General features: G+C 41.9%; 1 protein-coding gene across 1 annotated transcript in view; it reads left to right on the top strand.

The window, feature by feature from the left end:
• The window catches only part of sgsm2 (small G protein signaling modulator 2), a 228997-nt gene extending 204736 nt beyond the window's left edge, over positions 1 to 24261 (top strand). Inside the window, exons 17-24 of the mRNA XM_078548103.1 lie at positions 3779 to 4216; positions 8248 to 8372; positions 8480 to 8562; positions 9595 to 9704; positions 14527 to 14623; positions 16717 to 16884; positions 17853 to 23168; positions 23233 to 24261. Of these exons, the coding sequence (XP_078404229.1) occupies positions 3779 to 4216; positions 8248 to 8372; positions 8480 to 8562; positions 9595 to 9704; positions 14527 to 14623; positions 16717 to 16884; positions 17853 to 17941 (1110 nt within the window). The 3' untranslated portion in view covers positions 17942 to 23168; positions 23233 to 24261. The remainder of the gene's footprint in view (positions 1 to 3778; positions 4217 to 8247; positions 8373 to 8479; positions 8563 to 9594; positions 9705 to 14526; positions 14624 to 16716; positions 16885 to 17852; positions 23169 to 23232) is intronic.
• Positions 24262 to 25198: the final 937 nt, after the last annotated feature.

Below are 25198 nucleotides of genomic sequence, written 5' to 3'. Positions count from 1 at the left end.
ATTATCACCACAACATCATAATCCCACATGGCAATCTGTGCCTGTAACTCCCCAATTTTATTCACTAACCGTGCATTCACATACATGCAGCATATCCCTGAATTAGACTTCATTACTCGCTCCTTTACTCCAACTCCATCTTTTAACTTACTATTCTCTATTTTAGTGCTATCTGCCTCTTCCAACATTCCATGCACCCTGGTATTTATTCTCTCCTGGTTCCCACACCCTGCTGAGTTAGTTTAAATCCTCCCCAACAGCACTAGCAAAATGACCCGCAAGGGACTCAGTCCCAGCTCTGTTCACGTGCTACCCGTCCGGCTTGTACAGGTGCCATCTCCCCCAGAGCCAGTCCCAGCGTCCCAGGAATCTAAAACCCTCCCTCCTGCACCATCTTTCTAGCCACGCATTCATCTGTCTTGTCTTCCTATTTCTATATTCACTCCCAGTGCCATGTGCAAGTAATCCAGAGATTACTACTTTAGATATCCTGCTTGCTAATTTTCTACCTCGTTCCCTAAATCCTGATTGCAGGACCACATCCCCCTTCCTACCTATGTCCTTAGTACCAATGTTAGTACCACTACCTCTGGCTGTTCGCCCTCCCCCACAAGAATGTCCTGCAGCCGTTCTGTGACATCATTAACCTAGCACTAGGGAGGCAACAAACCATCCTGGAGTCACATTGACGGCCACAGAAACGCCAAACTAAAGAATCCCCTATCAGTACTGCCGTTCCACTCTTCTTCCTTTCTTCCTGTACAGCTAGGCCACCCATGGTGCCACGGACTTGGCTGTTGCTGCACTCCTCCAAGAATCCATCGCCCTCACCGATATCCAGAATGGAAAACCAGTTACTGAGCGGGACCTCTAGGGGCTCCTGTACTTCCTGCCCATTTCTCTTGGACTACTTGGCGGTCACCCGTTCCCTATCTGGCTGCTTGCCCATAACTTGCGGTGTGACCACCTCTCTGCTTCATGGACGCACCTCAGTGACTCCAGCCGCTGCTCAAGCTCTGAAACGCGGAGCTCGAGCTTGTGCAGCCGGTGACACTTCCTGCACATGGGCTCGTCTGGGTCACGAGAAGTGTCCACGACTCCCCACATGCCACAGGACAGGCATTCTGTGAGGCTGAGTGGTCCTGCCATGTCTTAACCTTAAACTTTTAAATCACTTAAACTTTTAAATCCTGCTTAATAAACCTTACCAAAAAGCACAGTTCCTACTTTATTCTAAACATTAGGAAAAGAATAAACCTTAAACACTTACTAGATACTCACCAAACTCTTCAACCAATCAAATTGCTTCTTTCCTGTGATTTCACAATTTGTTTTTTCTCACTCTCTTTTCAAACTCAGCGCGGGCCTGTTCCGAGTAGCTGACAGGTCTGCCTCTCCGACTGCTCTTCCCAAAAGTGAGTGATCAGAAAATACTGTAATACCATCTGATTTAACAATAAGCCCTTTTCTTAAAAAAGAACGTTTGCGCATTGCACGGGTCAAAAGTGAGAACTTCAGAAGAACTTCATTGGGATGCCCTGAGGTCATGAAAGGTGCTATATAAATACAATTCTTTATTTTTATATGTTGTATTAGATACTAAAATCTCCAGCCGTATTTCCCACCATCACTGTCACTAGAGTTGGGATCAGGAGTCTGTTTGAAGTGTCGCTGCTATGCCTTTCTCTAATTGTCTGACCAGGAAAAATTTACAAACTAGTGCATTTAACCAGTTGGTATCAGCATCTTCAGCTGCTTGATCAATGATCTTTCCTCTAACATAAGATCAGAAGTGGGGATGTTCACTAATGATTGCACAGTGTTCAATACCATTCACAACCCCTCAGATACTGAAGCGGTCTGTGCCCAAATGCAACAAGACCTGGGCAACATTCAGGTTTGAGCAGATAAGTAGCAAGTAACATTCATGCCACGCAAGTGCCAGGCAATGACTACCTCCAACAAGAGAGAATCTAACCTACTTCTCTTGACTTTCAACAATATAACTATCACTGAAACCCACCATCAACATCCTGGGGGTTATTATTGACCAGAAACTGAACTGGACTAGCCATATAAACACTGTGGCTACAAGAACAGGTCAAAGGCTGGGAATTCTTCACCACCTGACTCTCCAAAGCCTGTCCACCAACTACAAGACTCAAGTCAGGAGTGCAATGGAATACTCTCCACTTGCCTGGATGAGTGCAGGTCCAAAAACACAGAAGTAGTTTGACACCACCCATGGCAAAGCCCACTTGAACAACACCCCATCCACCACCTTAAACATTCACTCCCTTCACACCAGTGTGCAGTGGCAAGAATATGTGCCATATACCAGATGCGTTGCAGCAACTCATCAAGGCTCCTTCCAAATCCACAACATCTGCCACCTAGAAGGACAATGGCCATAGAAGCATGGGAACATCACCACCTTTAAGTTCCCCTCCAAGTCACACGTCATCCTGAACTGGAACTATATCGCCATTCCCTCACTGCCGTTGCAATAAAAATCCTGGAACTCCCTTCCTAACAGCACTGTAGCTATACCAAATAGAGTGCAGGGGTTCAAGAAGATGGCTCACCACCACCTTCTCAAGTATAATAAGTGATAGGCAGTAAATGCTGGCTTTGCAAAAGACTCCCAAACACATTAACTAAAAATCTGTTAAACACTGCTGGTGAGCAGAATGGCACATGCATTCACTCTCCTCTCCACAGCCCTTTCAAACTCTTCAGGATGAAGCCCGTCCTGCCTCTCCACTGCATGGCCCTTCCCCATTCTTCACTCACGGCCCTCCCTATGCACCCATCAATCCCACGTGATTCTCCGCTTCACGACTCTTCTTATTCTAATGCTTATTTCCCAAAGTTGCAAAGGTTGACAGTTCTCCCAGATTGAGTTGGTTTTAGCTTGATGAGCTTGCCAATCAGAAATTGGAATTGAGCTGATTCCCTATGACATACTCTTCAACAGAATACCGGAGTCAGGCAGGCAATGTGCTGAAGCACTTTTAATGACTGAATAGCCAATACATCACATTATTGACAGCAGGAGGACTAGACTTGTGACTGGCGGCAGGATTCCTCCTCATTGATTCCGGATTTGGCATCCATCCATCTCCGGAGACGATGGACTGTGCCCAGGGTGTATGTCACTTCTGTATTTAACATCATCTGTTGTGGCTGTAGAGGCTGGTTTGTGAATGGCACAGATGAATAGCATTGGCCCGAGATTGACTGATGTTTTATTTCCTACCGGCGGTCTCTCTTTTCCATCCTCTGGGCATTTCTTTTGTCCTCTACTTTCTCCACGTCCTTCCTGACTGCTTGTCTCCCAGCACTCCAGTCAGCAGCAAGGAGTTCCCATGCATCGACTTGAAGTCTCGCTTACTGACACCCTTGTAGTGCAGACATGGGTGACCTGTTGGTCTCAGGCCGATAACAAGCTCCCCATGGAGCATGTCTTCAGGGATGCAGCTGTCATTCATCCTTGCAGATAAGTATAATAAAAAGAAAAAAAATACTGTGAATGCTGGAAATCTTAACATTTTGATTATAGGTACTTCATCAGACTCCAGACAATCCTGTGAGATAATTTCCCCATAGATAACAGCGATCCCAGCTAGATATGCAGTGGGACATTTTGTATACGTTTTGATTTTTTTTTTTAAACCTTTCATATCTGCCTCTAGAGGAATTTCTCTGCTTCACTGCATTGCTCACATGCAAACTCTTGGTCGTTTACTGATGCCACTCCCTTTAATATCTTGTTTAGGTCTTCATTTCTGTTGATGAAGTGGACCAGGGAGACAAAGTCTTTAAAATGGTGGATGACGCAACAACAACGATCGTAAACATTGACACCCCGACCGCAGCAGTTGAAGAGCGACCATCAATAGAGTTTGACTCCCCAGATTCTGGACTGCCTTCTTCGAGGAACTATTCTGTCACGTCGGGACACTCCCGAATCCTTTCAAGCACTGATGATCAAAGTTTATGCCTGGAAGAAGGTGTATTGGAGGAAGAAGATAACACTGAATCAGACAGGGTTGAAGAACAGACTCCCAATGTTAGAGGATCTAGTTCTAGAAGAAAAAGTGTTCTGCAAAAAGCTGGAGCTCAGGACTCATTGTCAGAAGAACAGCTGTGTACTCAGTTAGATTTGATAATGTCCCAGGAAAGCGGCTCATCTTTACTATCGACAACATACACGGTCAGTAGGCTTCAATTCTATTCTGAAGAGACAGTAAGCTAAGTAAAAAGGGGACTGGAGGTACATTCAGTGGAACTTCACCCAACAACAGGGAATGATGTTCTTCCTTTTGGGTGTCAAAGTTCATCACTGAAATGGGCGGGCGGCTTTAGTTTACATTTCATTGGACGTGAGCTGTTTGCATTAAAGTGCTTCGTGCATTCTGGCTAGTTTTAGTGGGATGAATGTATAATCGTTCAAGTGCTTTTAGATTCTCCCTACTCACTTGTTCCTATCAGTTTGAGCTTTCAGAGTAGGCAATGGGACTGAGTATATTTCTGGCATTTTTCTATGCGTCCTTTGTATGGGAGCATCACTGGCAAGGCCATTGTTCATCCTTCATTGCCCTTTATGAGTGGCTTGTTAGTCCATTTCAGAGGGAAATTGCTGTGGTCTGGAGTCACATCTAGGCCAGGCCAGGTAAGAAGAGCAGATTTCCTCCTTTGAAGATAATGAGTGAACCATATGGATTTTTCTGACAATCCAGTAGTTTCCCGATCAGCAATAATGAAACTAGCATTTTCATTCCAGATTTATTAATTCAATTTAAACTCACCCAGCTGCCATGGTGGGATTTGAACACCATTCTCTGGAGTATTAGTCTGGGCCTCAGGATTACTAATCCAGCAATTTTCCCAACATGCTACGGTCCTCCATTTCCATTACCCAGTATCATTCTCTGGTGTATTTTCTTTTCCTCTGAACTTATCTGTCCATACCTGGTCTCAACATAAAGTTCTTATTATGGTGGTTCATGACATGACTGTAAAGCCCACAATACCTTTTCCCCCACTTACCCCATCATTATCTCTGAACTGTTACTCTCAGTCTTACCTGCTCTGTTCAGTCAGAGAGAGAATTCAGTTTTCGAATTCAGCAAAGAATGACCAAGACACAGATAAAGAAAGCGGAATTGATAAAGAAAGCGGATATGAGAGTGACACTAATAAGAGACACAAAAGCAGATTGTTAAAGCTTATTTGGGTATGTAGAAAGGAAGAATTAGTGAAAGTAAGCATAGATGCCTAAGAGCAAGATGCAAGAGAAATTATAATGGCAGAGACATTGCATTTACCTTCATGGTAGAAGACACCAAAAAAAATTCTAGAAGTAGTGGGGAAGCAAGGGTCTAACACGAATGAGGAACTTAAAGAAATTAATGTTAGTGTAGAAATAGTTATTGAGAAACCAACAGGGCTAAAAGTCAATGCTGTTTGTACCTGATGGTCTACATCCTAGGGTTTTAAACGAGGTAGCTACAGAGATGGAGGATGCATTAGTCTTGATCCTCCTGGATTCCTAATACTCTGGAATGTGTTTGGAAGGTAGCAAAATTAACCCTGTTATTAAAATTAACCCTATTATTCAAGCAAGGAGCTGAGAGAGAACAGAAAACTCTTAGGCCAGTTAGCCTGCCAACAGGGAAAATGTTAGAATCTGTTATTAGGGATGTGATATTAGGGCATGTAGAAAATCATTAATATGTTTCGGCAAAGTCAACATGGATTTACAAAAGGGAAATTGAGTTTGACAACTGTTAGATATGTTTTGAGGTTGCCATTAGCAGGGTAGTTGAGGAGGAAATTGGTGTATTTGGAATTTCAAAAAAACATTCGATAAAGTGCAACACAAGGGGTTATTGTACAAAATTCGGGCTCATGGGATTATATATTTAGCATGGATTAACGATTGGGTTAATGGACAGAAAACAGAGTGTAGAATAACTGGTCATTTTCAGGTTGGCAGCCTGTAATCAGTGAGGTACCACAAGGATCAGTGCTTGGGCCTCAGCTATTTATAATCTATATCAATGACTTAGATGAGAGGACTGATTGTAATATATCCAAGTTTGCTGACAATACAAAGTTAGGTGGGAAATTAAGCTGTGTAGAAGACATGTGGAGGTTGCAAAGGGATATGGACAGGTTAAGTGAGTGGGCAAGAACCTGGCAGATGGAATATAATGTGGAAAAGTGTGGTCATCTTTTTTGTAGGATAAATAGAGAAGCAGAATTTTTTTTAAATGGTGAAACTAGGAAATATTGGTATTCACAGGACCTGTATGCAAATCACAGAAAGTTAACATGTAGGTCCAGCAAGTATCAAATGGTGTGGTGGCCTTTATTACAAAGGGATTGGAGTATAAGAGTAGAGAAGTCTTACTACAACTATATAGACAATGTATAGCTTTGGTTTCCTACCTAAGGAAAGATATACTTGCCTTAAAGACAGTGCAATGAAGGTTCACTAGACTGACCCTTGGGATGAGGGGATTGCCCTATGAGAAGAGGTTGAGTATTCTAGACCTATATTCCCTGGAGTTTAGAAGAATTAGAGGTGATTTCATTATAACATACAACATTCTTAAGGGGCTCAACAGATGCTGGGAGGATGTTTCGCCTGGCTTGGTAGTCTAGAGGGTAGGGGTCACAATCTCAGAATTAAGAGGTCAGCCATTTTGGGCTGAGATGAGGAGATATTTGTTCACTCGAAATCTTTAAATTTTGTAGCAAAAGGTTAAAGATTCCAAGGATTAATATAGACTGATAATGAAACATTACAAAATATTATAATTTCTGAGCTCTGAGGGTTATTACAAAGATAGTTGTGATAAAATACCATCACAGACTAAATGCATGAAGGACAACCAATCTGGGATTGATAATGGAGTTGTGGAGTGAACAGATATTCTGGAGTTATGTTTAATTACCTTAAGGAAACATTTCAAAGGGAATCTTTAGAATTCTCTACCCCAGAGGATGGAGAATATTCAGTTGTTGAGTATCTTCAAGGCAGAGATTGATAGATTTTTGGATACAAAGGGAATCAAGGGACATGAGGGTAGTACAGAAAGGAGCGAAATAGAAGATCGCTCATGATTTTACTGAATGACAAAGCAGGTTTGAAGGGTGAAATGGTCTATCCCAGCTTCTATTTCTTATGTTCTTATCTTAGCTACTCTTTCTTGTCTCCTTCCATTTTCTATTTGTCAGGTTTTAGCTGTTTTATTCATAGTTTAATTAGAGATTATCCTAATGAACCATTACACTCAGTCTTGCACCATAGTCATTTATCCAATCCTTCTCAAAGTTGCTGATTTTACCATGTTTTTCTCGAACCCCTGCAAGCTGTTCAGCACCCCAACTTAAATGTGTTAAATTTGGTGTTCTCTCGGCTCTTCATAGGCCACATTTCACTTCCTTATTCAAGGCTTCCCATGGTTGTAGTCCGAGATTTGATCCTCAGTTTAAGATTGATGTGCAATTTCTCCATATCTCTTCATGGCTCTAGAACTCTTTTGAGATCTTGATTCATTCCTCTTATCCCTGGTAAACTGGCTTGCCTAGTTGTCCAGCAAAGTGACAACATTCAAGAAACAGAGGTTATGCTGTGCACAAGAGACTGATTCAGCCACTTGGACTTTGCTATTTTAAATAACTACAACCATTTGAAATGATTTACTGCAGTTCGACCAATTGATTATTCATTGTGGGATTTTTTTTATTTGTTCCTGGATTGAGAGCAAGGCTGCGTTTCTGATTGGTTGCATCGCCCACTTCAGAGGCATTAAGAGCAAACCACACCGTCTGATACTGGAGTCACGTGTAAGCCAGATTCCCTGAAGGGCAGTAATGAGCCAGTTGGGTTTTTATGACAATCTGGTAGCTTTTATGAATATTTTGGCCTGGCGCCTTTACTGCTTTGCATGATTTGAACTCATAACCTCTGAGTTACTGGTCTAGTACTCACCACTCAATCCACCAGAGCATCACAACTGGAGCAACACAGCTGATGTATTGTCATTGAATCCAAAGAAACATGTAACAAAACCAATCAAAAAAAGATGATGTACTGGGATTAGGATATGGCATAACAAGATAGCTGAGAATGATGTATTGAAAATCTATATTTGAATTGAGCATGCATTTATGAAGACCCTTATCTATAATTATTGATTATTGAACACAATTTGAATATTGCTTACCTCTTAGACAGAACTGATGGATGCTGTATCATTAAATTGGCATCGGATTGATAAGGATGTACAGCGTTGTGATAGAAATTACTGGTATTTTACTACAATCAACCTAGAAAGACTGAAGACTGTAATGTGCAGGTTTGGATTCAAATCTGTTTACTACCTGTTAGATACATATCTAGCATGTTCTGATTGTTTGATTCAATTATGTTTCTCATCATTTTTGTTTTCTCCTTGCCTTGCAGTTATGTGTGGGAACACTTGGATGTGGGCTATGTTCAGGGAATGTGTGACCTCTTGGCACCACTAATGGTTATTCTGGACAGTGGTAAGCAATTCACTTAAGAGATAGCAACAAGACTTGAATAAATGCTATAATTGCTCATTCCAATTTTAAAGTGTAAGTTTACATGACACAGTGTCAAAACATCGACCCTGAAGTGCCAGATTTAAGTTCTTATACATCTTGTAGGGAACATAATTGAAGATTCCAAAAATTCATATAAACTGAGAATAAAACATCACAAAATATTATGATTTCTGGGCTCTCAGAAGCTCATTACAAAGTTAGTTATGATAAACTACAGGCAATGTACTACAGCACTACATGAGGGAAGGACATCCAATCTGGGGTTGATAACGAAACTATAGGGTGAACAGATATTCTGGAGTTAAGTTTGATTACTTTAGGGAAGCTTTTATACCAAATTCGAGCATGTAATCTAGGCTGATACTCCCAGCGCAGCACTGAGGGGTTGCTGCACTGTCAGAGGTGCCATCTTTCAGGCAAGGTGTCAAACTGAGGCCTTGGGCTGACAAAAAAGATCACATGACACTATTCAAAGAAGAGTAGGGGAGTGCTGCTGATGCATTGGCCAATACTTATCCTTAAACCAACATCACTAAAACAAATTATCCCGATCATGTTTCTCAGTGATGTTTGTGGGATCTTGCTGTGTGGAAATTAACTGCACCATTACCTACATTACAATATTGGCTAGACTTCAAAAGTACTTCATTGGCTGTAAAGTGCTTTGGGATGTCCTGAGTGGTGAACGTAACAATATAAATGGAAGTTTGTTTTTTTCTTTTACTCATACAGAGATATCCAGGCTGTGAACCATGGTCCACATGTGACCTTGATCCCTGGAACACCAAAACTCTTTTAGTTTCAGCATCTTGAAGAAAACCATTGGAACTGGAATTTAAACATTGTACGCACCTCCCAGTCTTCACCATCTGCCCCATGAAACCAAAGGACAGCCCTGGGCCCAGTAGAATTAGTTGTGTCACAGTCGAGTGCTTCACTTTGTATCTGTGTTTTTGACGGGAGTGTTTTTGTGTTCTGATTCCTGTTTAGAGCCCCTGGCATACAGCTGCTTTACTCAGCTAATGAAGAGAATGAATCAGAATTTCCCAAATGGAGGTGCCATGGATACTCACTTTGCCAACATGAGATCCTTAATACAGGTAACGGGACACAGGAATAGGATTCAACAAGTGTGTTTAGAGTGGGCAGACCAACATGAAGCGTTGCACGAGACAAGGGTGTAAACCCCACTATGGCAGCTGGGGAATTTAAATTCGGTCAATCAGCCTGGAATAAAACAAGCTAGCGCACTGGGTCCACAGCCTGCAATGGTAACCATGTAACTATCAGATTGTCGTAAGAATCCATCCAGTTCACTAATGTCCTTTAGGGAAGGAAACCTGCTGTCCTTACCTGGCCTAACCTGTATGCGATTCCAGACCTACAACAATATTGTTGACTCTGAACTGCCCTCTGAAATGGCCTAGCAATAGCCACTCTGTTGTAAAGCAAGCAGCTCACCACTGCCTTCTAAAGGGCAATTAGGGATGGGCAATGACTGCTGCTGTTGCCATCAATGCCCACATCCCATGAATGAATTAAAAATATATTTTATGGGATTTGGCTGCCACTGGAAAAGCCAGCATTTATTTCCTACCCCGAATTGTCCTCCAGCTTGGTAGGGGCCATTTCAGAAGGCAGATAAGAGTCAATTGTGGGTCTGTAGACCAGACCAGGTAAGGATGGCAGATTTCCTTCCCTAAAAGGGCATTACTGAATTAAATGGGTTAGCACAACAATCAGAGATAGCCGTCCTGGTCACCATTACTGAGACTAACTTTATAATGCTAGATTTATTAATTGAATTTAAATTCCACCAGCTGCTGTGGTGAGATTTGAACCCATATCCCCCAGAGCACTAGCCTGGGCTACTGGATTACAAGTCCAGTGATACTACCACTACACCACCATCTCCCTATTTCTATGGCACCTTGCAGAACACCTAATACCCTTCTTTCAGCAGGTAAAATTGTAACTGGGGAATAGATCAATAACTAATGAGATATCAGCTTCCCTTAAGGTTTATCCAGTGAGCAGTTTAATCACAAAGACTAGGACAGTCCCAGATTTGAACTGCCAGTCTGTGTAAGCTGATTTTAGGAATACCGCATTACCTTAACAGTCCTGGAATAGAAAACCAGCCTGCAACTTATTTCTATTTAGTAACCTCTGCTGCCAGATACATATGGATGTTGGCTGAAATTTGCCTGCCCATTGGTGATGGGTATGGGCTGGGAGGCGGGAGGGCTGGCAAAAAATGATGTGGGGGAGGAGGCATTGAGGACTTTTGACCGCGGAGGTAGGACTTGCTGGTAAGTGGCAAAATTCAGCCCATTGAATCAGCGGAGGGAGAATTGTGCTCAGCTCTCACACTTGCTGGGGTCGAATAGCTTGCCAAAATGTAATATTAATCAGAAATTCATTGAAGCTGCAGGGTGCACTGCAGCAATTCACCAAGATTACTTCAACGGCATCTCCCATCTCTGAGAAGGACAAAAGCAGCCATCTGGTGGCTCCCAGCACCTCCCATGTTTCCCTCCAAGTAACACACCATCCTGACATGGACATTTACCACTGTTCAATTTAGCTAGATCATGTCTTTAAGCCCTTTGCCTAACACCATTGTGGGAGCACCATCACCACAAGGACTGCAGCAGTTCAAGCAGTAAGCCCACCACCAACAGGTCAGGACAACTAGGGATGGGCGCTGAAAGTGGCCTTGCCAACGTCGCCCATTTTATTGAAAATACACTTTTAGAAGTTGAAGCTCGTATATGAATAATGACCACTTGGATGAGGTACTAGAGAACCTGTCAGCTGTACCCTAGCAAGGAGCCAATGCCTTTAGGAGAGGAGGGGTGAAAATCGTTGTAGGCGAATAACAACCTTAAATGAATAAGGGTTCAATAAATGGAATACCAGGTCCATGAAGCAGCTGAGACCATCCCAGTCTGGCGTTGTGAACACTATCCATTCTGATTGGAACATTGGAAATAGGAGAAGGAGTAGGCCATTCGGCCCCTCAAGCCTCCTCTGACATTCAACTAGATCATAGCTGATCTTCTACATCAATGCCATTTCCCCGCACTATCCCCATATCCCTTGATATCTTTAATATCTAGAAATTTATCGGTCTCTGTCCTGAACATACTCAATGACTGAGACTCCGCAGCCCTCTTTGGTAGAGAATTCCAAAGATACACCCCCTTTGAGTGAAGAAATTACTCCTTAACTCCGTCCTAAATGACCTACCTCTTATTCTGACCTCTTCACTCCCACCCAAACTCCACCCCCAACTGGTAAGTGAAACATCCTTCCTGCATCTACCCTGTCGAGCTCTGTAAGAATTTTGTATGCTTCAATGCAATCACTTCTTATTCTTCTAAACTGGAGAGAATATAGGCTCAGTCTTCTCAATATCTCCCCGCAGGACAATCCCACCCTCCCAGGCAATGCATTCCAGATCATTGTTATGGATTGTGAATAACTGGGGCCCAAGCACTGATCCTTGCAGTACTCCACCAGTCATAGCCTGTCAACCTAAGAATGACCCAATCATTCATACTTTCTGCTTTCTGTCCATTAACCAATTCTCAATTCATGCCAGTATATTACCCCCAATCCCAGGTCCTCTAATTTTCCTTATTAACCTCCTGTGCGGGACTTTATTGAAAGCCTTCTGAAAACCCAAATACACCACATCCACTGGTTACTCTTTATATCTATTATGCTAGTTATAGCTTCAAAAGACTCTAGCAGGTTTGTCAAACATGATTTCCCTTTCTTAAATCCATGTTGATTCTGCCCAATCCTACCATTATTTTCTATGTGTCCAGTTATCACATCCTTTATTATAGAGTCTAATATTTTCCCTACTACTGATGTCAGGCTAACAGGTCTGTAATTCCCCATTTCCTCTGTCCCTCCTTTCTTTAAATAGAGGGGTTACATTTGCTCCCTTCCAATCCATAGGAACTGTTCTAGTATCTGTAGAAATTTGGAAGATGACCACCAATGCATCCATTATGTCGACAGTCACTTCTTTCAGCACTTTGCGATGTAGATCATCAGGTCCAGGGGATTTACCAACTTTCAGCCTGTTAATTTCTCCAGTACTACTTTATTATGAATACTAATTTCTTTCAGCTCCTCACTTTCGCTAGTCCCTTGGTTTTCCAGTACTGCTAAAAGGATTTTTGTATCTTCCTCCTTGAAGACAGACACACAATATTTGTTTAGTTTCTCTGCCATTTCCTTATTCCCCATTATAAATTCTCCTGCCTCTGCCTTTAGTGGGCCCACATTTGTCTTTACTAATCTTTTCCTTTTTACATACCTATAGAAGCTTTTACAGTCCGTTCTAATGTTTCTCGCTAGTTTACTTTCATATTCTATTTTCTCTTCCTTTATTCGTCTCTTGGTCCTCCTTTGCTAAATTCGAAAATGCTCCCAATCCTCATGCTTACTTCTTTTTTTGGCAACTTTTTCAGTCTCTTCCTTTGATCTAATACAATCTTTAACTTCTCTTGTTAGCCATGGTTGGAGCACCTTTCCTGCTGGGTTTTTGTGCCTCGAAGGAATTTAAGTTTGTTGTAAACCATGTATTAATTGTTTAAATGCTAGCCATTACCTATCTACCATCATAATTTTTAATGTAGTTTCCCAATCTACCTCAGCCAATTTGCCCCTCATACTTTCTTAGTTTCCTTCAACAAGATTTACGACTCTAAGTTTAGGATTGAACTACATCGCTTTCAAACTTAATGTAAAAATTCTATCATCTTATGGTCACTCTTCCCTAGAGGCTCCTTTACAACAAGATTATTAATTAGCCCTTTTTCATTGCACTTTGCTAGTTGAATATAAGTTGTTTTGCTTTTAAAAGTTGTTCATACTACAATATGCCCAATGATCTATCACTTCCCCCCTCTTTGGATTCCAGTCCTGCTTCCACCCATAGGGCAGGATATTGAGTTCGGCGAGCGGGGGGGCGGGTAAAATGACGCGGGATGACGTCGGGCGGGATGAGGTATCATGTAGGTTTTGAAAAATTTAATAAAAATTGAATTAAAAGTGATGGACATGCCCCAACTCATGTGACAGTGTCAGGGAAATTTTATTTGTCTATATTTCACTTTTTTGAATTTGGCGCCGATCTCCCTGAGGCAGCACTTAGCCTCAGGGAGATGAGTGCACTCTTTCATGCGCATGTGCAAAAGGGCTCACCCTCGACTGAAGGAATCTCCCCCCCCACTGCCTGCACAGGGAGCGCATAGCGCTTCCTGGCGGACGTCACCCTGGGAGGGCCTTAATTGGCCCGCCCACTTAAAATGGCGGCGCGCCCCCAATATCAGGGGTGCCGATCAGAGGCGCGCCCGCACACACCTGCTCCTGAACTCCACCCCCCCCCCCCCCCCCACACACACACACACACACACACACACACAATGGGGGGAAAATTCTTCCCATAAAGTACTAGGCTCGATAATGCATCAATAGCACTGTGCATTAACCTGCAACAGTGGACAAAAACACCAGTGCACATTCAGTTGTTTAAGAATTTATGATTGTGACTTTGTTTGTGTAGGTATGTCAGGGATATTCTGTACGGTATCTAATGTGAACATTGCTGAAGCTCAGTGGGCCCACAGCCGGAGGCAATAATAACTAGCACCTGCGGCAATGGGATTTTCACTTTCAACACTGCTGTTGCCACAGGAGCCTCCCTTTTCAGCTGGTCCTCCAGAACTCTGGAGGCAGCAGTGCCAGGCCCTCATTAGAAGGCTGCTGACATTGATGGAAATACCATAGCATAAAGCGACTGAATTTTCACGTCTTGACTTTGCAGATTTATCACAGGTCACACAACGTTAATTCTCGTCATCATACTGAGCCATGATATTATCTTCAATTCTGTTTCAGATTTTGGACTCGGAGCTCTTTGAGCTAATGCATCAGAATGGAGATTACACCCACTTTTACTTCTGCTATCGTTGGTTCCTGCTGGATTTCAAAAGAGGTAAGCACAAGAATTCCAGTAGATTTACAAAGGATAGTTTAATAATCACATTGGCTCTCCCACCGTTCTTTTTTTTGCTCACTTCTACTTCCCACTAGAATTGATTCATGCTGTGCACTTCCACCAATCAGGAGATTAGGCTGCCAACCTCGCTACTCCACATGAACTCAATGCATTGCTCTCTGGATTTGAGTGATGCTGATAAGACTATATTCATTGCCCTGCGAAGGTGATGGTGGACTACCTTCTGAAACCTCTGTGTTCCTTTTGACTGTGCTTCCACATTGGTGTTAAGTAGGGAATTCCAGGATTTTGACCCAGTGACAATGGATTTATCCAAGTTAAAATAGTAATCTTAAGATAGCGACTTGGAGGTTTTATTATGATGTTGCTGCTCCTTATCCTTCTAATGGTACTACTTTAACAACTGACCAGTGAGGCACACTTGTCAGACCCATGATCTCTCCAATGGTAAAATGCATATAAACACTGCAGAGAATGCAGCAAGGGTGACAAGACCCAAGACTGATCCGAAGTGGAACATTGATGAGCTTTGACAAAGGATTAGAGAGACTCAATTAATAAAGGTAGTTAAGTGTGAGCCTTATCAAATTATTTACTTGTTAGGGACTAAATAAATCCAGAGTATCTTCTGACATATTAAAAAAGTTATATCCCAACATTCTCCCTGTCAACTTTTTCTATTATAAATTCTTGTGATCACGTTCATTATGCAAACTTGTAATCACGCCCTCTGCAATGCACCAACTGGTGGGAGGGTTTCATTACAGCTGGTAAAGTTCACTGAGACTGTTCCCTCTATACATGTAGGCATAGGAGTTTAAAATTGAAAAATAAAAAGGACAAAAATTCTCAGGACAGCTAGGGATGGGCAATAAATGTCATGTTGCCCACATCTGGAATCTGTTTTTTTTTTAAAAAAAGGAACAAATCTTTTTTTCACCAGAGGAGAAATGTTTGAAATAATTTTCAAGACAAGGAAAATTCATAATGGAGCTGGATTCTATAATGTCTGCATTAGGGGATGAGATTTCATTTACCAAGTAGCCTTTTCTCATTCTGGATGTTCCCTTTGTGCAGTTACACTGTCTAGAAGACTAGCCTGAAACACTGTTTTCAACAGTGGCGTACAGGAATAGGAAGCCCTAGGAATGGAGTTCAGCACAATGTTGCCGGGTGCCAAGTGTTACTATGACAACTACATTATCATATCAGGTGTCATCTGTATGTTTAGGGCTTGCTATGTTAATTTTCATCCAGATTGTTCTGCAGTATTTGAATAACGCGTGTCTCTTAGAGACCTTTGGCCAGCAAGTATGGTTTATGACCCATTTACCTGAAGGGGAAATCAAAAGATACCCTTGATATCATGCACTGGCCAATATTTATCCCTCAATCAAGAACAGTAAAAAAAAAGATTGCCTGCTCATTATATTGTCCCATTGCATACAGTAGGCTCCCACAAACAGTAAATTCACTACTGCGTTTCCTACATTACAACAGTGGCTACGCTTGAAAAGGTGCTTCATTGGCTGTGTAGCGCTTTCTTTTTTTCATGAAACATTCTCTCCATCCTCACTCATCCCTATTACCCTACAGCAATACCTCCAATCTCTTAATTATCCCTCTGGTCAATGTGTTGGTTAATGCACTGCCCAGCACGGAATCAAATGGTCTTGAAGACCCTCAGCTCTGTCCTCTTTTTGTGCTGAGTTAAAAGGAAGAAAGATTTGTATTTTTATAGGACTTGGCAATGCTGGGTTAGGAAGGAAAGATAATCAATCATGGCCTTGGGTGGAAAATGTGTATGTGCAAAGATTGCATGGAGATAAGATGGGGCTTGGTTACAATTCCTGCCAACACGCGAATATTGGCATGCATGTGAAGAATAATCACTTGAGCTCCCTGACAAAATAACACCAGAACTTTTCTTCCCCAAAGATTTCTGTTACTTTTCATTTGAGTCCATTGGTTGACCTGTTCATTTATGTGCTTGTGCATATAATTAATGTTACTTTCAAAATAAGTGTGTCCTGAAACACGTCATTTTAAATGACTATCTTTCGGCACAGAACTCTTGTATGAGGATGTCTTCGCAGTGTGGGAGGTCATCTGGGCAGCAAAGTACATCTCTTCAGAGCACTTTGTCCTTTTCATTGCCTTAGCTCTGGTGGAAGTTTACCGTGAGATCATTCGTGATAACAACATGGATTTCACGGACATTATAAAGTTTTTCAATGGTAAGTTTGGCCTCTGGCATCCTCACAAGTGTATTTCACTTTCTCCGTGCTTTTCTTAGTAGGCATGAAAGTTTTGATGCTGTCTCTTTCTCCTCTTCATCTGTACGACTCTGAATGTCCAGCTGGCAACCCCAGGGCATTCTGTTGACACTCGGTCACTGGCTCAAAAACTGAAGTGGCAATGTTCCCACTTGCTTGGGCAAGGAGTGGTTTTTAGCACAGGAAGACTTGCAGAGGAAAGAAAGAACACTAACTTCCAAAGTAGGCTGTCCACGTAACTTGGAGGACAAAAGCAGTATATCCGGTATCTCACCCCGTTTACCGTTCTCGAGTCAGCCTAGGTGGTCTCAACAGATTACGAATGTTGGAGGTGCCACCACAGCCAGCCCCAGTCCTACCTTTGCCTTTCATATTTTCAGTACTAAATAGCAACGAAGGAAAGAAAGTCGAACTGAGATTTTTTTTTCAGCAAACCAGCCTGGGATGATGAGGCCAATTATAGTGCCCCTAATGGCTGAAATCAGCTAATTCAAGGCAGACTGGGAATAACATTTGGAATCTTCCTATATGGTATTGCTCAGTTCCGCACCAGTTGTGCATTTACTGCCTCCATGTATGAGTTTGGGAGAGGGTGTGCCATTCTTCTCTAGTTAGATATAATTTGCTGTTAACATAGAATGGTTCCAGAGATTGCAGCTACGTGGATGGGAAAATCATGAAGATTTTAGATGGATTACGTAAAGAGAAACTGTTTCCAATGCCCAAAAGGTTGACTGCCAGATTTAAAGCGATTGGCAAAAAGAACCAGAGGGTAGGGGAGGAAGAACTTTGTTATGCAGCGAGTGTTTAAGGTTTGGGATGCACTGTCTGAAAGGGCGGAGGAAACACATTCCAAAGTTTCTTTTCAAAACGGAATTGGATTATTGCTTGAAGGGGAAATAATGTCATCGCTGAATTTTTTACTTTAGAAATGGCGGAGCGGCATGATGCCCAGCAGATCCTGAGGATTGCACGTGAGCTGGTCTACAAGGTGCAGACTCTGATCGAGAACAAGTGATGGAAGTGAGGGAGCAGGAAAGGTACGCAGATACTCAGCTTCCTCCCAGCAAGCTTGAGTGGGGGACCTGTCCCCTCTCTCTCTCTCTCTCTCTCTCTCCCCCTCTGCACCGGCTCCTGTTTCCCTGCACTCGAAAAATGATGGCTCAAGAGAACGAGTTGGCCACTTCGTCCATACTTCAGAGGATGTCGCGCACTGAATAGAAAATGCAAGGCATTGTATGGGAGGCCAGGAATTTCAAAAGAGTTGTGCTTACTTTTTTCTCTGTTAAGGTTCATCAATCACCGTCACGTTCTAGAGATATTTTAACATCGTTCACAAACTCTCATTTTCCCTTTAGGTTCCTTGCCCGTCCCTGCCCGCTTTTGCGTCGTGTATGTGTTTTATTTTTTTTTCCAATCTCAGTGAGTGCCTAAATATGAAATGTGCAGCAAAAAAAAAGAACCTTTCACCATCCACGTCATATTCCTGTACCCTCAGACTGACAGACTGGTATATCTTAAACACAAAACGAGGAAAAAGTGGGGGTTTTTTCCCCCTGATTTTGCATTTGTGAATTCACAGTGTTTTTTAGCGTCTGCAGACTGATTGATTGGATTTGGATGGACCGGTGTATATTTGGAATACTTTTCAGTTCAGATTGATCCAATCTTATGGACTATTTTAGCATGTTTACATCAAAATAAGAGTTACTGATATTTTAGTTTTATTGAAGAATGTTCCCAATGACTAGATGTTCTACAGTTCTGTATGTTTCTGTAATTCTGAATGCTCCCAAAATATTGGGAGATAATTTCCACGTGTTATACAGTAGTTGCGCTCTCAAAAGATTAATGGTTTAATCTTAGTATGTCTATCAGTAAATCTGGATTGAGTGGAATCTTTTTTGGTGTTTGCAGGTAACCAAACTGATTCAGATCCAGCAAAGCCAGTGTTGGGCTGTAATGTGGTATCAGTTTCCCACTATACCCCCCCACCCCACTCCCAATTCTTTGCATCCCTGTAGCCTTCCCCAATGGTTTGGATCATCATTGCAAATCTAAGCTCTGGGCTCCCCCAGCATCAGCCACCAATGCTGTTCTTTAGGGTTAGTCACTGGGATTTAAGCAAAAGCTGGGGCGAGTGGGAGGGGCACCAGACTTTGATTTTAGTTTGTCTTTTGCTCCTTCTCCCCACATTAAAATTCCCCATCTCTGCGTGAAGCTCTTCCCAGCAGCCCAGCCGGTTGAAGAGGCAGGAAGTCTCAAGACCCAAACTTCAATGACTTTCTGACTTATCATTAAAAAAATCAACTGCTAGGCCCTGTGCATTACTGGGGTACAAGACTAGATGACTCTTATTCGAACCTGTATGTATCAGAAATGATTTATTTCTGCATTCTCATTGCCATTTTGTCCTCCCTTGTACCTTATTCTGTAAGACAATGACTCCTTATTGACATGGTTTTGAAGATGCTGAGCACTTTGTTGAGTACAACTGTGTCCATTATTCATATGTAAGCCCTTAAAAAGTCACCAGATTATTCAACTCTGGGTAGGGAAGTCAATCTTGCTGTCATGTGATGTCCACTCCTGGCCACAGGAGGTATCAGGAACAGCCAACTTTGAGGTCAACTGTTGCACCCCTACCCTTGCCCTTGCTGCGATTGGCGCATTGAGCATAGATTGGGAACAGAGTCAGTCTTTCCTGATATACATAGTCAAACCACTCCCTAGGTGAACTCACTGAACCACTGATTACATTGACAGTCTCCCTGCAACACAATTTGAAATCTCTTGTACTGAATGTGAAGCAGAAAATTTTCTGCCATTTGTCCCTCATTAACTCTCAATGGCAAACTGAGAGATACCTAAAGCCAAGTGTCACATTCTCACTCTAGATTGGCTAGTTTGGTGACTGCACATTAATAGGATTGTGAAACTGGGACCAAGCAACCAAATAGAACTGTCACCAATTGCTGTGCAGGCATCAATTGCTATCCAGGTGTAAAACATTAAACCTGAGTAGATTGCAACAGATTTTTGGCAAAATGTTAGCAAAAAAAAATCACATCAAGTATGATTTGTGGATGTGTGGGTGTAGTTGGCATTAGCTTGAATGAGGTTGCATTTACAATCTAACCGCACCATCGCTGCAAAGCTGAATGCACTGAAAAATAGGCAAGGAGTGAAGCTTTTATTCTCTTACTGTACATTCCAGCCATTTTATTTTGAATTGTGCAGGAAATTGTGGTGTGCATACCCACATTTCCACAATGCGCACACCTGCTGGGTAAAGTTCTGTGCCAACATTGACACTCGGAAACATTTCAAAAATTAAATGTTAATGTGCGTAATATAAAGGAGTTTCTCTCCATTTTGAGCATCTTGTGTATTTTTTTTATGTTCAGTGTTACTGATTGCATTTGAAGGGGAGGGATCTGAGTTGGTATATAGATAACCTACTTCAGTAAGCTACAGTTCCAACGCAAGCGTTAGGCTTTCGGTTTCATTGCTGATGCACCATTTCTTTTTATCAATCGGAATTTTTTTTTAGTTTACAGTCGTCCATGTCTTTGCTCACAATGAGTCTGAGGCTACATCTGTGCAGGGGGGCGCGGAGGTGGATGCAACATGACCACTTAAAGTATTTGGAAAAACGTTTGAGAGTCTGCTCAAAGACAATAAACGAAGTGTTTATTAATTGGGTCAAATTTGCCAAGGATTTTCTGTGTGACTACGTGATAGACACATGACTTTTATATAGATAGATCTGAGAGTGGGCGTAAATCTGTTTTATTTTAGCAAAACTAAATATCAAATTTAACTTTTTTATCACAGTCATTTAGACACAGTGTATTTTCAGCTTGAACTAGCCCCCGACCCACACTGTCTAAAATCTACCTCAGATAGTCGAGTTGTGAGTGTGGTGAATCCCTTAGTGTAAATAAAGCACTTTTTCAAGCAGTCAGCATTCACGCACTTAGAGAACCTGTATCCTTTCTCTGCTCTTTAATTTACTTAAGTATTCCCTTTCTTGGCCAGGCTTGGTTATATTTGAAAATAGAAACACTCTCACCCGGAGTGAGGTAGGGGTCTGGGACTCTCTGCCTGAATGGCTGGTAGAGATAGCGTCTGGATGTGCACCTGAAGTCCTGTAACCTCCAGGGCTGTGGACCAAGTGCTAGAAAATGGGATTAGGCTAGGTAACTTGTTCTTTCAGCCAGTGCTGAGACAATGGGCCAAGTAGCTGCCTTCTGTGCTGTAAACTTTTCTATGATATCTTAATTACATTTCTGTATGGTCTCTGATGTGTGGATTTTTTTCCCCTTGTGTCCTCCTCTTCCTAAATAAGTTTGTTGATCTTCCACTACAACTTTTACAGAAAATCAGCCTCCGCAAAGAAATATAAATTGTTGTTTCTGCAAGACTTCTGACAATATTCTGAAGTTAAATCATTTGATTAATTGAAGCATCACAGTACATCCATTGTCTTATACGTCATAGCACATTGCGAGACCACACGCAGCAGTTCATTGGCATCCTGTGAGTGGGAACAGCTACTAAAAATAAGTCTCTTTTTTTTTGGAAATGAGGATAATTCCCCAGACCTCTAACAGAATTCAGCTAAAGGCAGAAACTGGATAAAGGTGTTAGTTTTTAATCATTACTCTTTGTAATGGGATGAGGAGAGGGTAGAAGGGTGCAAAATTGTCTTTTTGTTTAACTTTTTTACTTTGAGAAGGAAAATCCAACTGACAAAGGAATAAAGGCAACAGTCTTTGTAAAGTGCTTTTGAACATATTTATCCCACTGGTGCCGATTATTTTATTGAGAAATCCAGGTGAAGGGACAAAAGCAAATACACCAAAAGGCATATGAGAGAAGGCAAAATACTATAAATGATGGATGATGCAAATTAGGTTTCAAGAGCCTGTACATTGTAGATCAAATGGAAGAATTGAAGGAGGCCAGGGGTGTGAAAGCCTGGGAAAGATTGCGTTAGACAAGACTGCAGTTTGATGATAAATACATATTCCTATGTTCCTTTTTGCCAGTGTTTTTATGCTTCATAATTAAGCATTTCAGTGACATAGAAAGACATTTTAAAACTGACAAAATACTTCGAATAGTTTCCCTATAGCTTTAGATAATACCTGAAAGCTTGTAATACATTGGTCTGGTGATATCTCACAGTAGTTTTGTTAGGTAAACAGTATCAAGGTGCAAAGACAGGTAATTGGAGCTGAGGTGCTGATCAGCCACATTCAAACTGAATGGTGGAGCAGGATGGAGGGCATGGATGACCCATTCTTCTTCCTAATGTAACGTGGCACATCGTTTAAAAAGCAGGTTTACATTTGGATGTTAAATGTGTTAACCGTAATAGTAAAAAAAAATTAATTGTGGAAAGAGTGGGAAATATTTGCTCTCCATTCACCACACAGTGGGGTTAAATTGCTCTTTAAATGAGCAATAGGGGAGCGCCTTTTTCCTTCATAATCCGCTCCAGAAGTTAAAATCTAGGACTCTGAAGTTTTGAAGCATGCGATTTCTGAATATGATTTTGTTTTTTAGCAAGTTGCTTAGCCCAACAACTTAGATTTATATAGCGCCTTTCATGTAGGAAGAAAAGTCCCCAAGGTACTTCGTTAGAAAAGAAAGCACAAGTGTCCTCTTGCTTATCATTGAGAAATTTCACCCTGTACCTCTAAACTTTTACTGCTTATGAAATATAGGAATGTTTGGCTTCTGCTTTAAACCTTCTTGAGGCAATGATTGTGTTCTATAATTGGACTTTGTGTCATATTCTATTGTAAGTACTGTACATATTTAACTTGTAAATTGTCAGTGTCAGTCTGCACTATTTATTGTATTCTGTTTGTGTTTGTGTCCTGCTGCAAACAGCTGACTTTGTTCCAAATTTAAGGAGAATGTCATTCAACTTGTGGTCATCAACTAGGCTGAGTTAAATCTCCCACTCATGCTTATTCCCTCCAAACAGCCTTTTCATTTGAGTTGACAAGCATACTCCGAGGCATATTTCAGCAGTTTATTGCATTCCAAGTGGAGCAATTGTTTCAAAGTTCTGCAACTTGCAGTACATTGGGTAATCCTTTCAGGCAAATAAGCTCCACTCTGCAGAGCCCTGTACAAAGAGGATGAGTGAAGTATTAGAAATGCAATCGCCACTAGTTAGGGCTCCCACATGGTTATGTGGCCAAAGTACCAGCAGGCAGCTTAGCGCTGTGGACTGGTAACGCCCAGTCCCAGTCAGCACCTTGAGAGGACATGAGGGGAAAAAGAATTCAGAAGTCGGGGGTTGTCGACAACAATATCTTAACCACCGGGTTTGTAGTCAGTCCCAGCTGGCTTCTCTGGGGGTTTCTGAATACTCAGTGATGGGGATTTATCATAGAGCACATTATTGTCTCATCTTCAGGATGGAAATGTCAGACACCGTTCATTCCAGGGCTGTACACCGTCTGATGCTGCAGCTTGACTACAGCACAGCTGTCCGTGATTTTGTCTGCTAACTATTTCATTTGCATTATGAAAGCGATGTGTGCGCTTTGCAAAACCCTCACCTGTCTGTACAATCTAAGGACACTTTTTCTTTTAAATACGACACTGTTAGCAAAACCCTCAAACAACATGCCCCTATGAAGGAGTAGGTTGGACCTGGATTAGAATATTTTTTATTAACAAGTATTTATTTTCTTTAAACCACACCATATTTACCCCACTATTTTTGGCCACTTAACCACATTGCTTATGATCTAATTAAAAATATTCTGAACTGCAGGAGTTGGAGAGGGGAAGGACAAAAAACATAGCTCACAGCACCAGTCATTCTTTAAAGGGCATAACTTGCCTCAAGTTTTCTACCTGAAATAGTTTCTAGGCTTGTTCAATGAGCTTGGGACTGACTATGTATAATATTGCTGTATGAACCCTAAATACAACTGTATAAAATTTCTTTGCCTGCTATTTTGATGGTGGCACTGGACAGATGAACACTTGTGTTAAAAGGATGGGTTTGTACGCTGATGTACACAGTGTAATTTCTGACCGATCATTTCTTTCCCCAACCTCGACCAGAATGTGAATGTTACAAATAAATCTGAAGCTTGCACTGCCTTTGAAATGTGGTTTCGATGATAAACTCTCACAGCAGTGAATCAATGTGTGCAACTCTGGTTTACCTATGTTATGTTGTACGTGTGAGGCTGCACCTTAAACTTTGTGTGATGCATTATTTATTTATTTTTGGATTTTCTTTACACTCTCTGTTAAAGGATGTACCTTGAATGTAATGTTGCATCAATAAAATATTGTCTCTGCATTATTTTGTTGTCCATTGTACAGTCGCATCTGGCCCAAGAAAATCTGATTCTGAAGAAAGAACCACTTACTATTCAGCAACCTCCTCAAGGCACTTTTCAGCCAATTGTTGAATTGCAGTCACTGTTGTTACATAGGCTAAAGGGGGCTCCACCATTTTGTACACAGCAAGGTGCCATAAAACAGCACTAAGATGATCTTTTTATTAAATGGAGAATTCTCTTATCCTTTAATTCATTTGATGTTTGTGGGACCTCACTGTTGGTTGGGCACTGAATATAAACTAGGGTTTTTACTCTTAGAGCTGTGGGACCTTTAATATCCACTTGACTAGGGCTGCAGCATCTCAATATGTCGTCTCCTCCAACAATGTAGCACTCTCTCTCTACCGCAGTGGAGAATCAGCCGACATGATATACTCAGAAATTGGAGTGAAGCTTGAACTCGCAACCATCTAAATTAGTGGCAAGAATGCTACCTCTGAGCCAGGAAGGATGGCCAGAGTTTTGCAGGTGATGTGCACCAACATTCACTGCATAACCATAGCTAAAAAGTTCGCGGGTCTGAATTTGCTGCTTGCCATGCATGTCAAGTTGGCAGACCTGGAAGCGGACGCGAAATGCGCTTCCGTCCGCGATCGACCCCTGAACACAATTTTACACTGGCTGCCGAGGCAGGGGGCAGGGAGAGGGCAGGCGCTAACAAAAGTGAGGGTGTGGGTGGGCGCTTGTAGTGAGCTCCCCGAAGGCAGACAACGGCTGCAGAGCTGCCTCAGGGAGCTGCAGACCCAGACAGATTAAACAATGAGGAAAAAAAGTGCACCAAACTGTGTCTATGCAGCACATTCGAGCACCTGACAGCAGAACTCAAAAAAAAAACATCAGTCCCCAGATATCTTTTTATTCTGTTTCACCCCGGACAGTTCATCCTGCCC

The sequence above is a fragment of the Cetorhinus maximus genome, chromosome 9, assembly GCF_964194155.1.
Source record: "Cetorhinus maximus chromosome 9, sCetMax3.hap1.1, whole genome shotgun sequence".
Lineage (NCBI taxonomy): Eukaryota > Metazoa > Chordata > Chondrichthyes > Lamniformes > Cetorhinidae > Cetorhinus > Cetorhinus maximus.
This window is presented reverse-complemented; position numbering and strand designations above follow the sequence as displayed.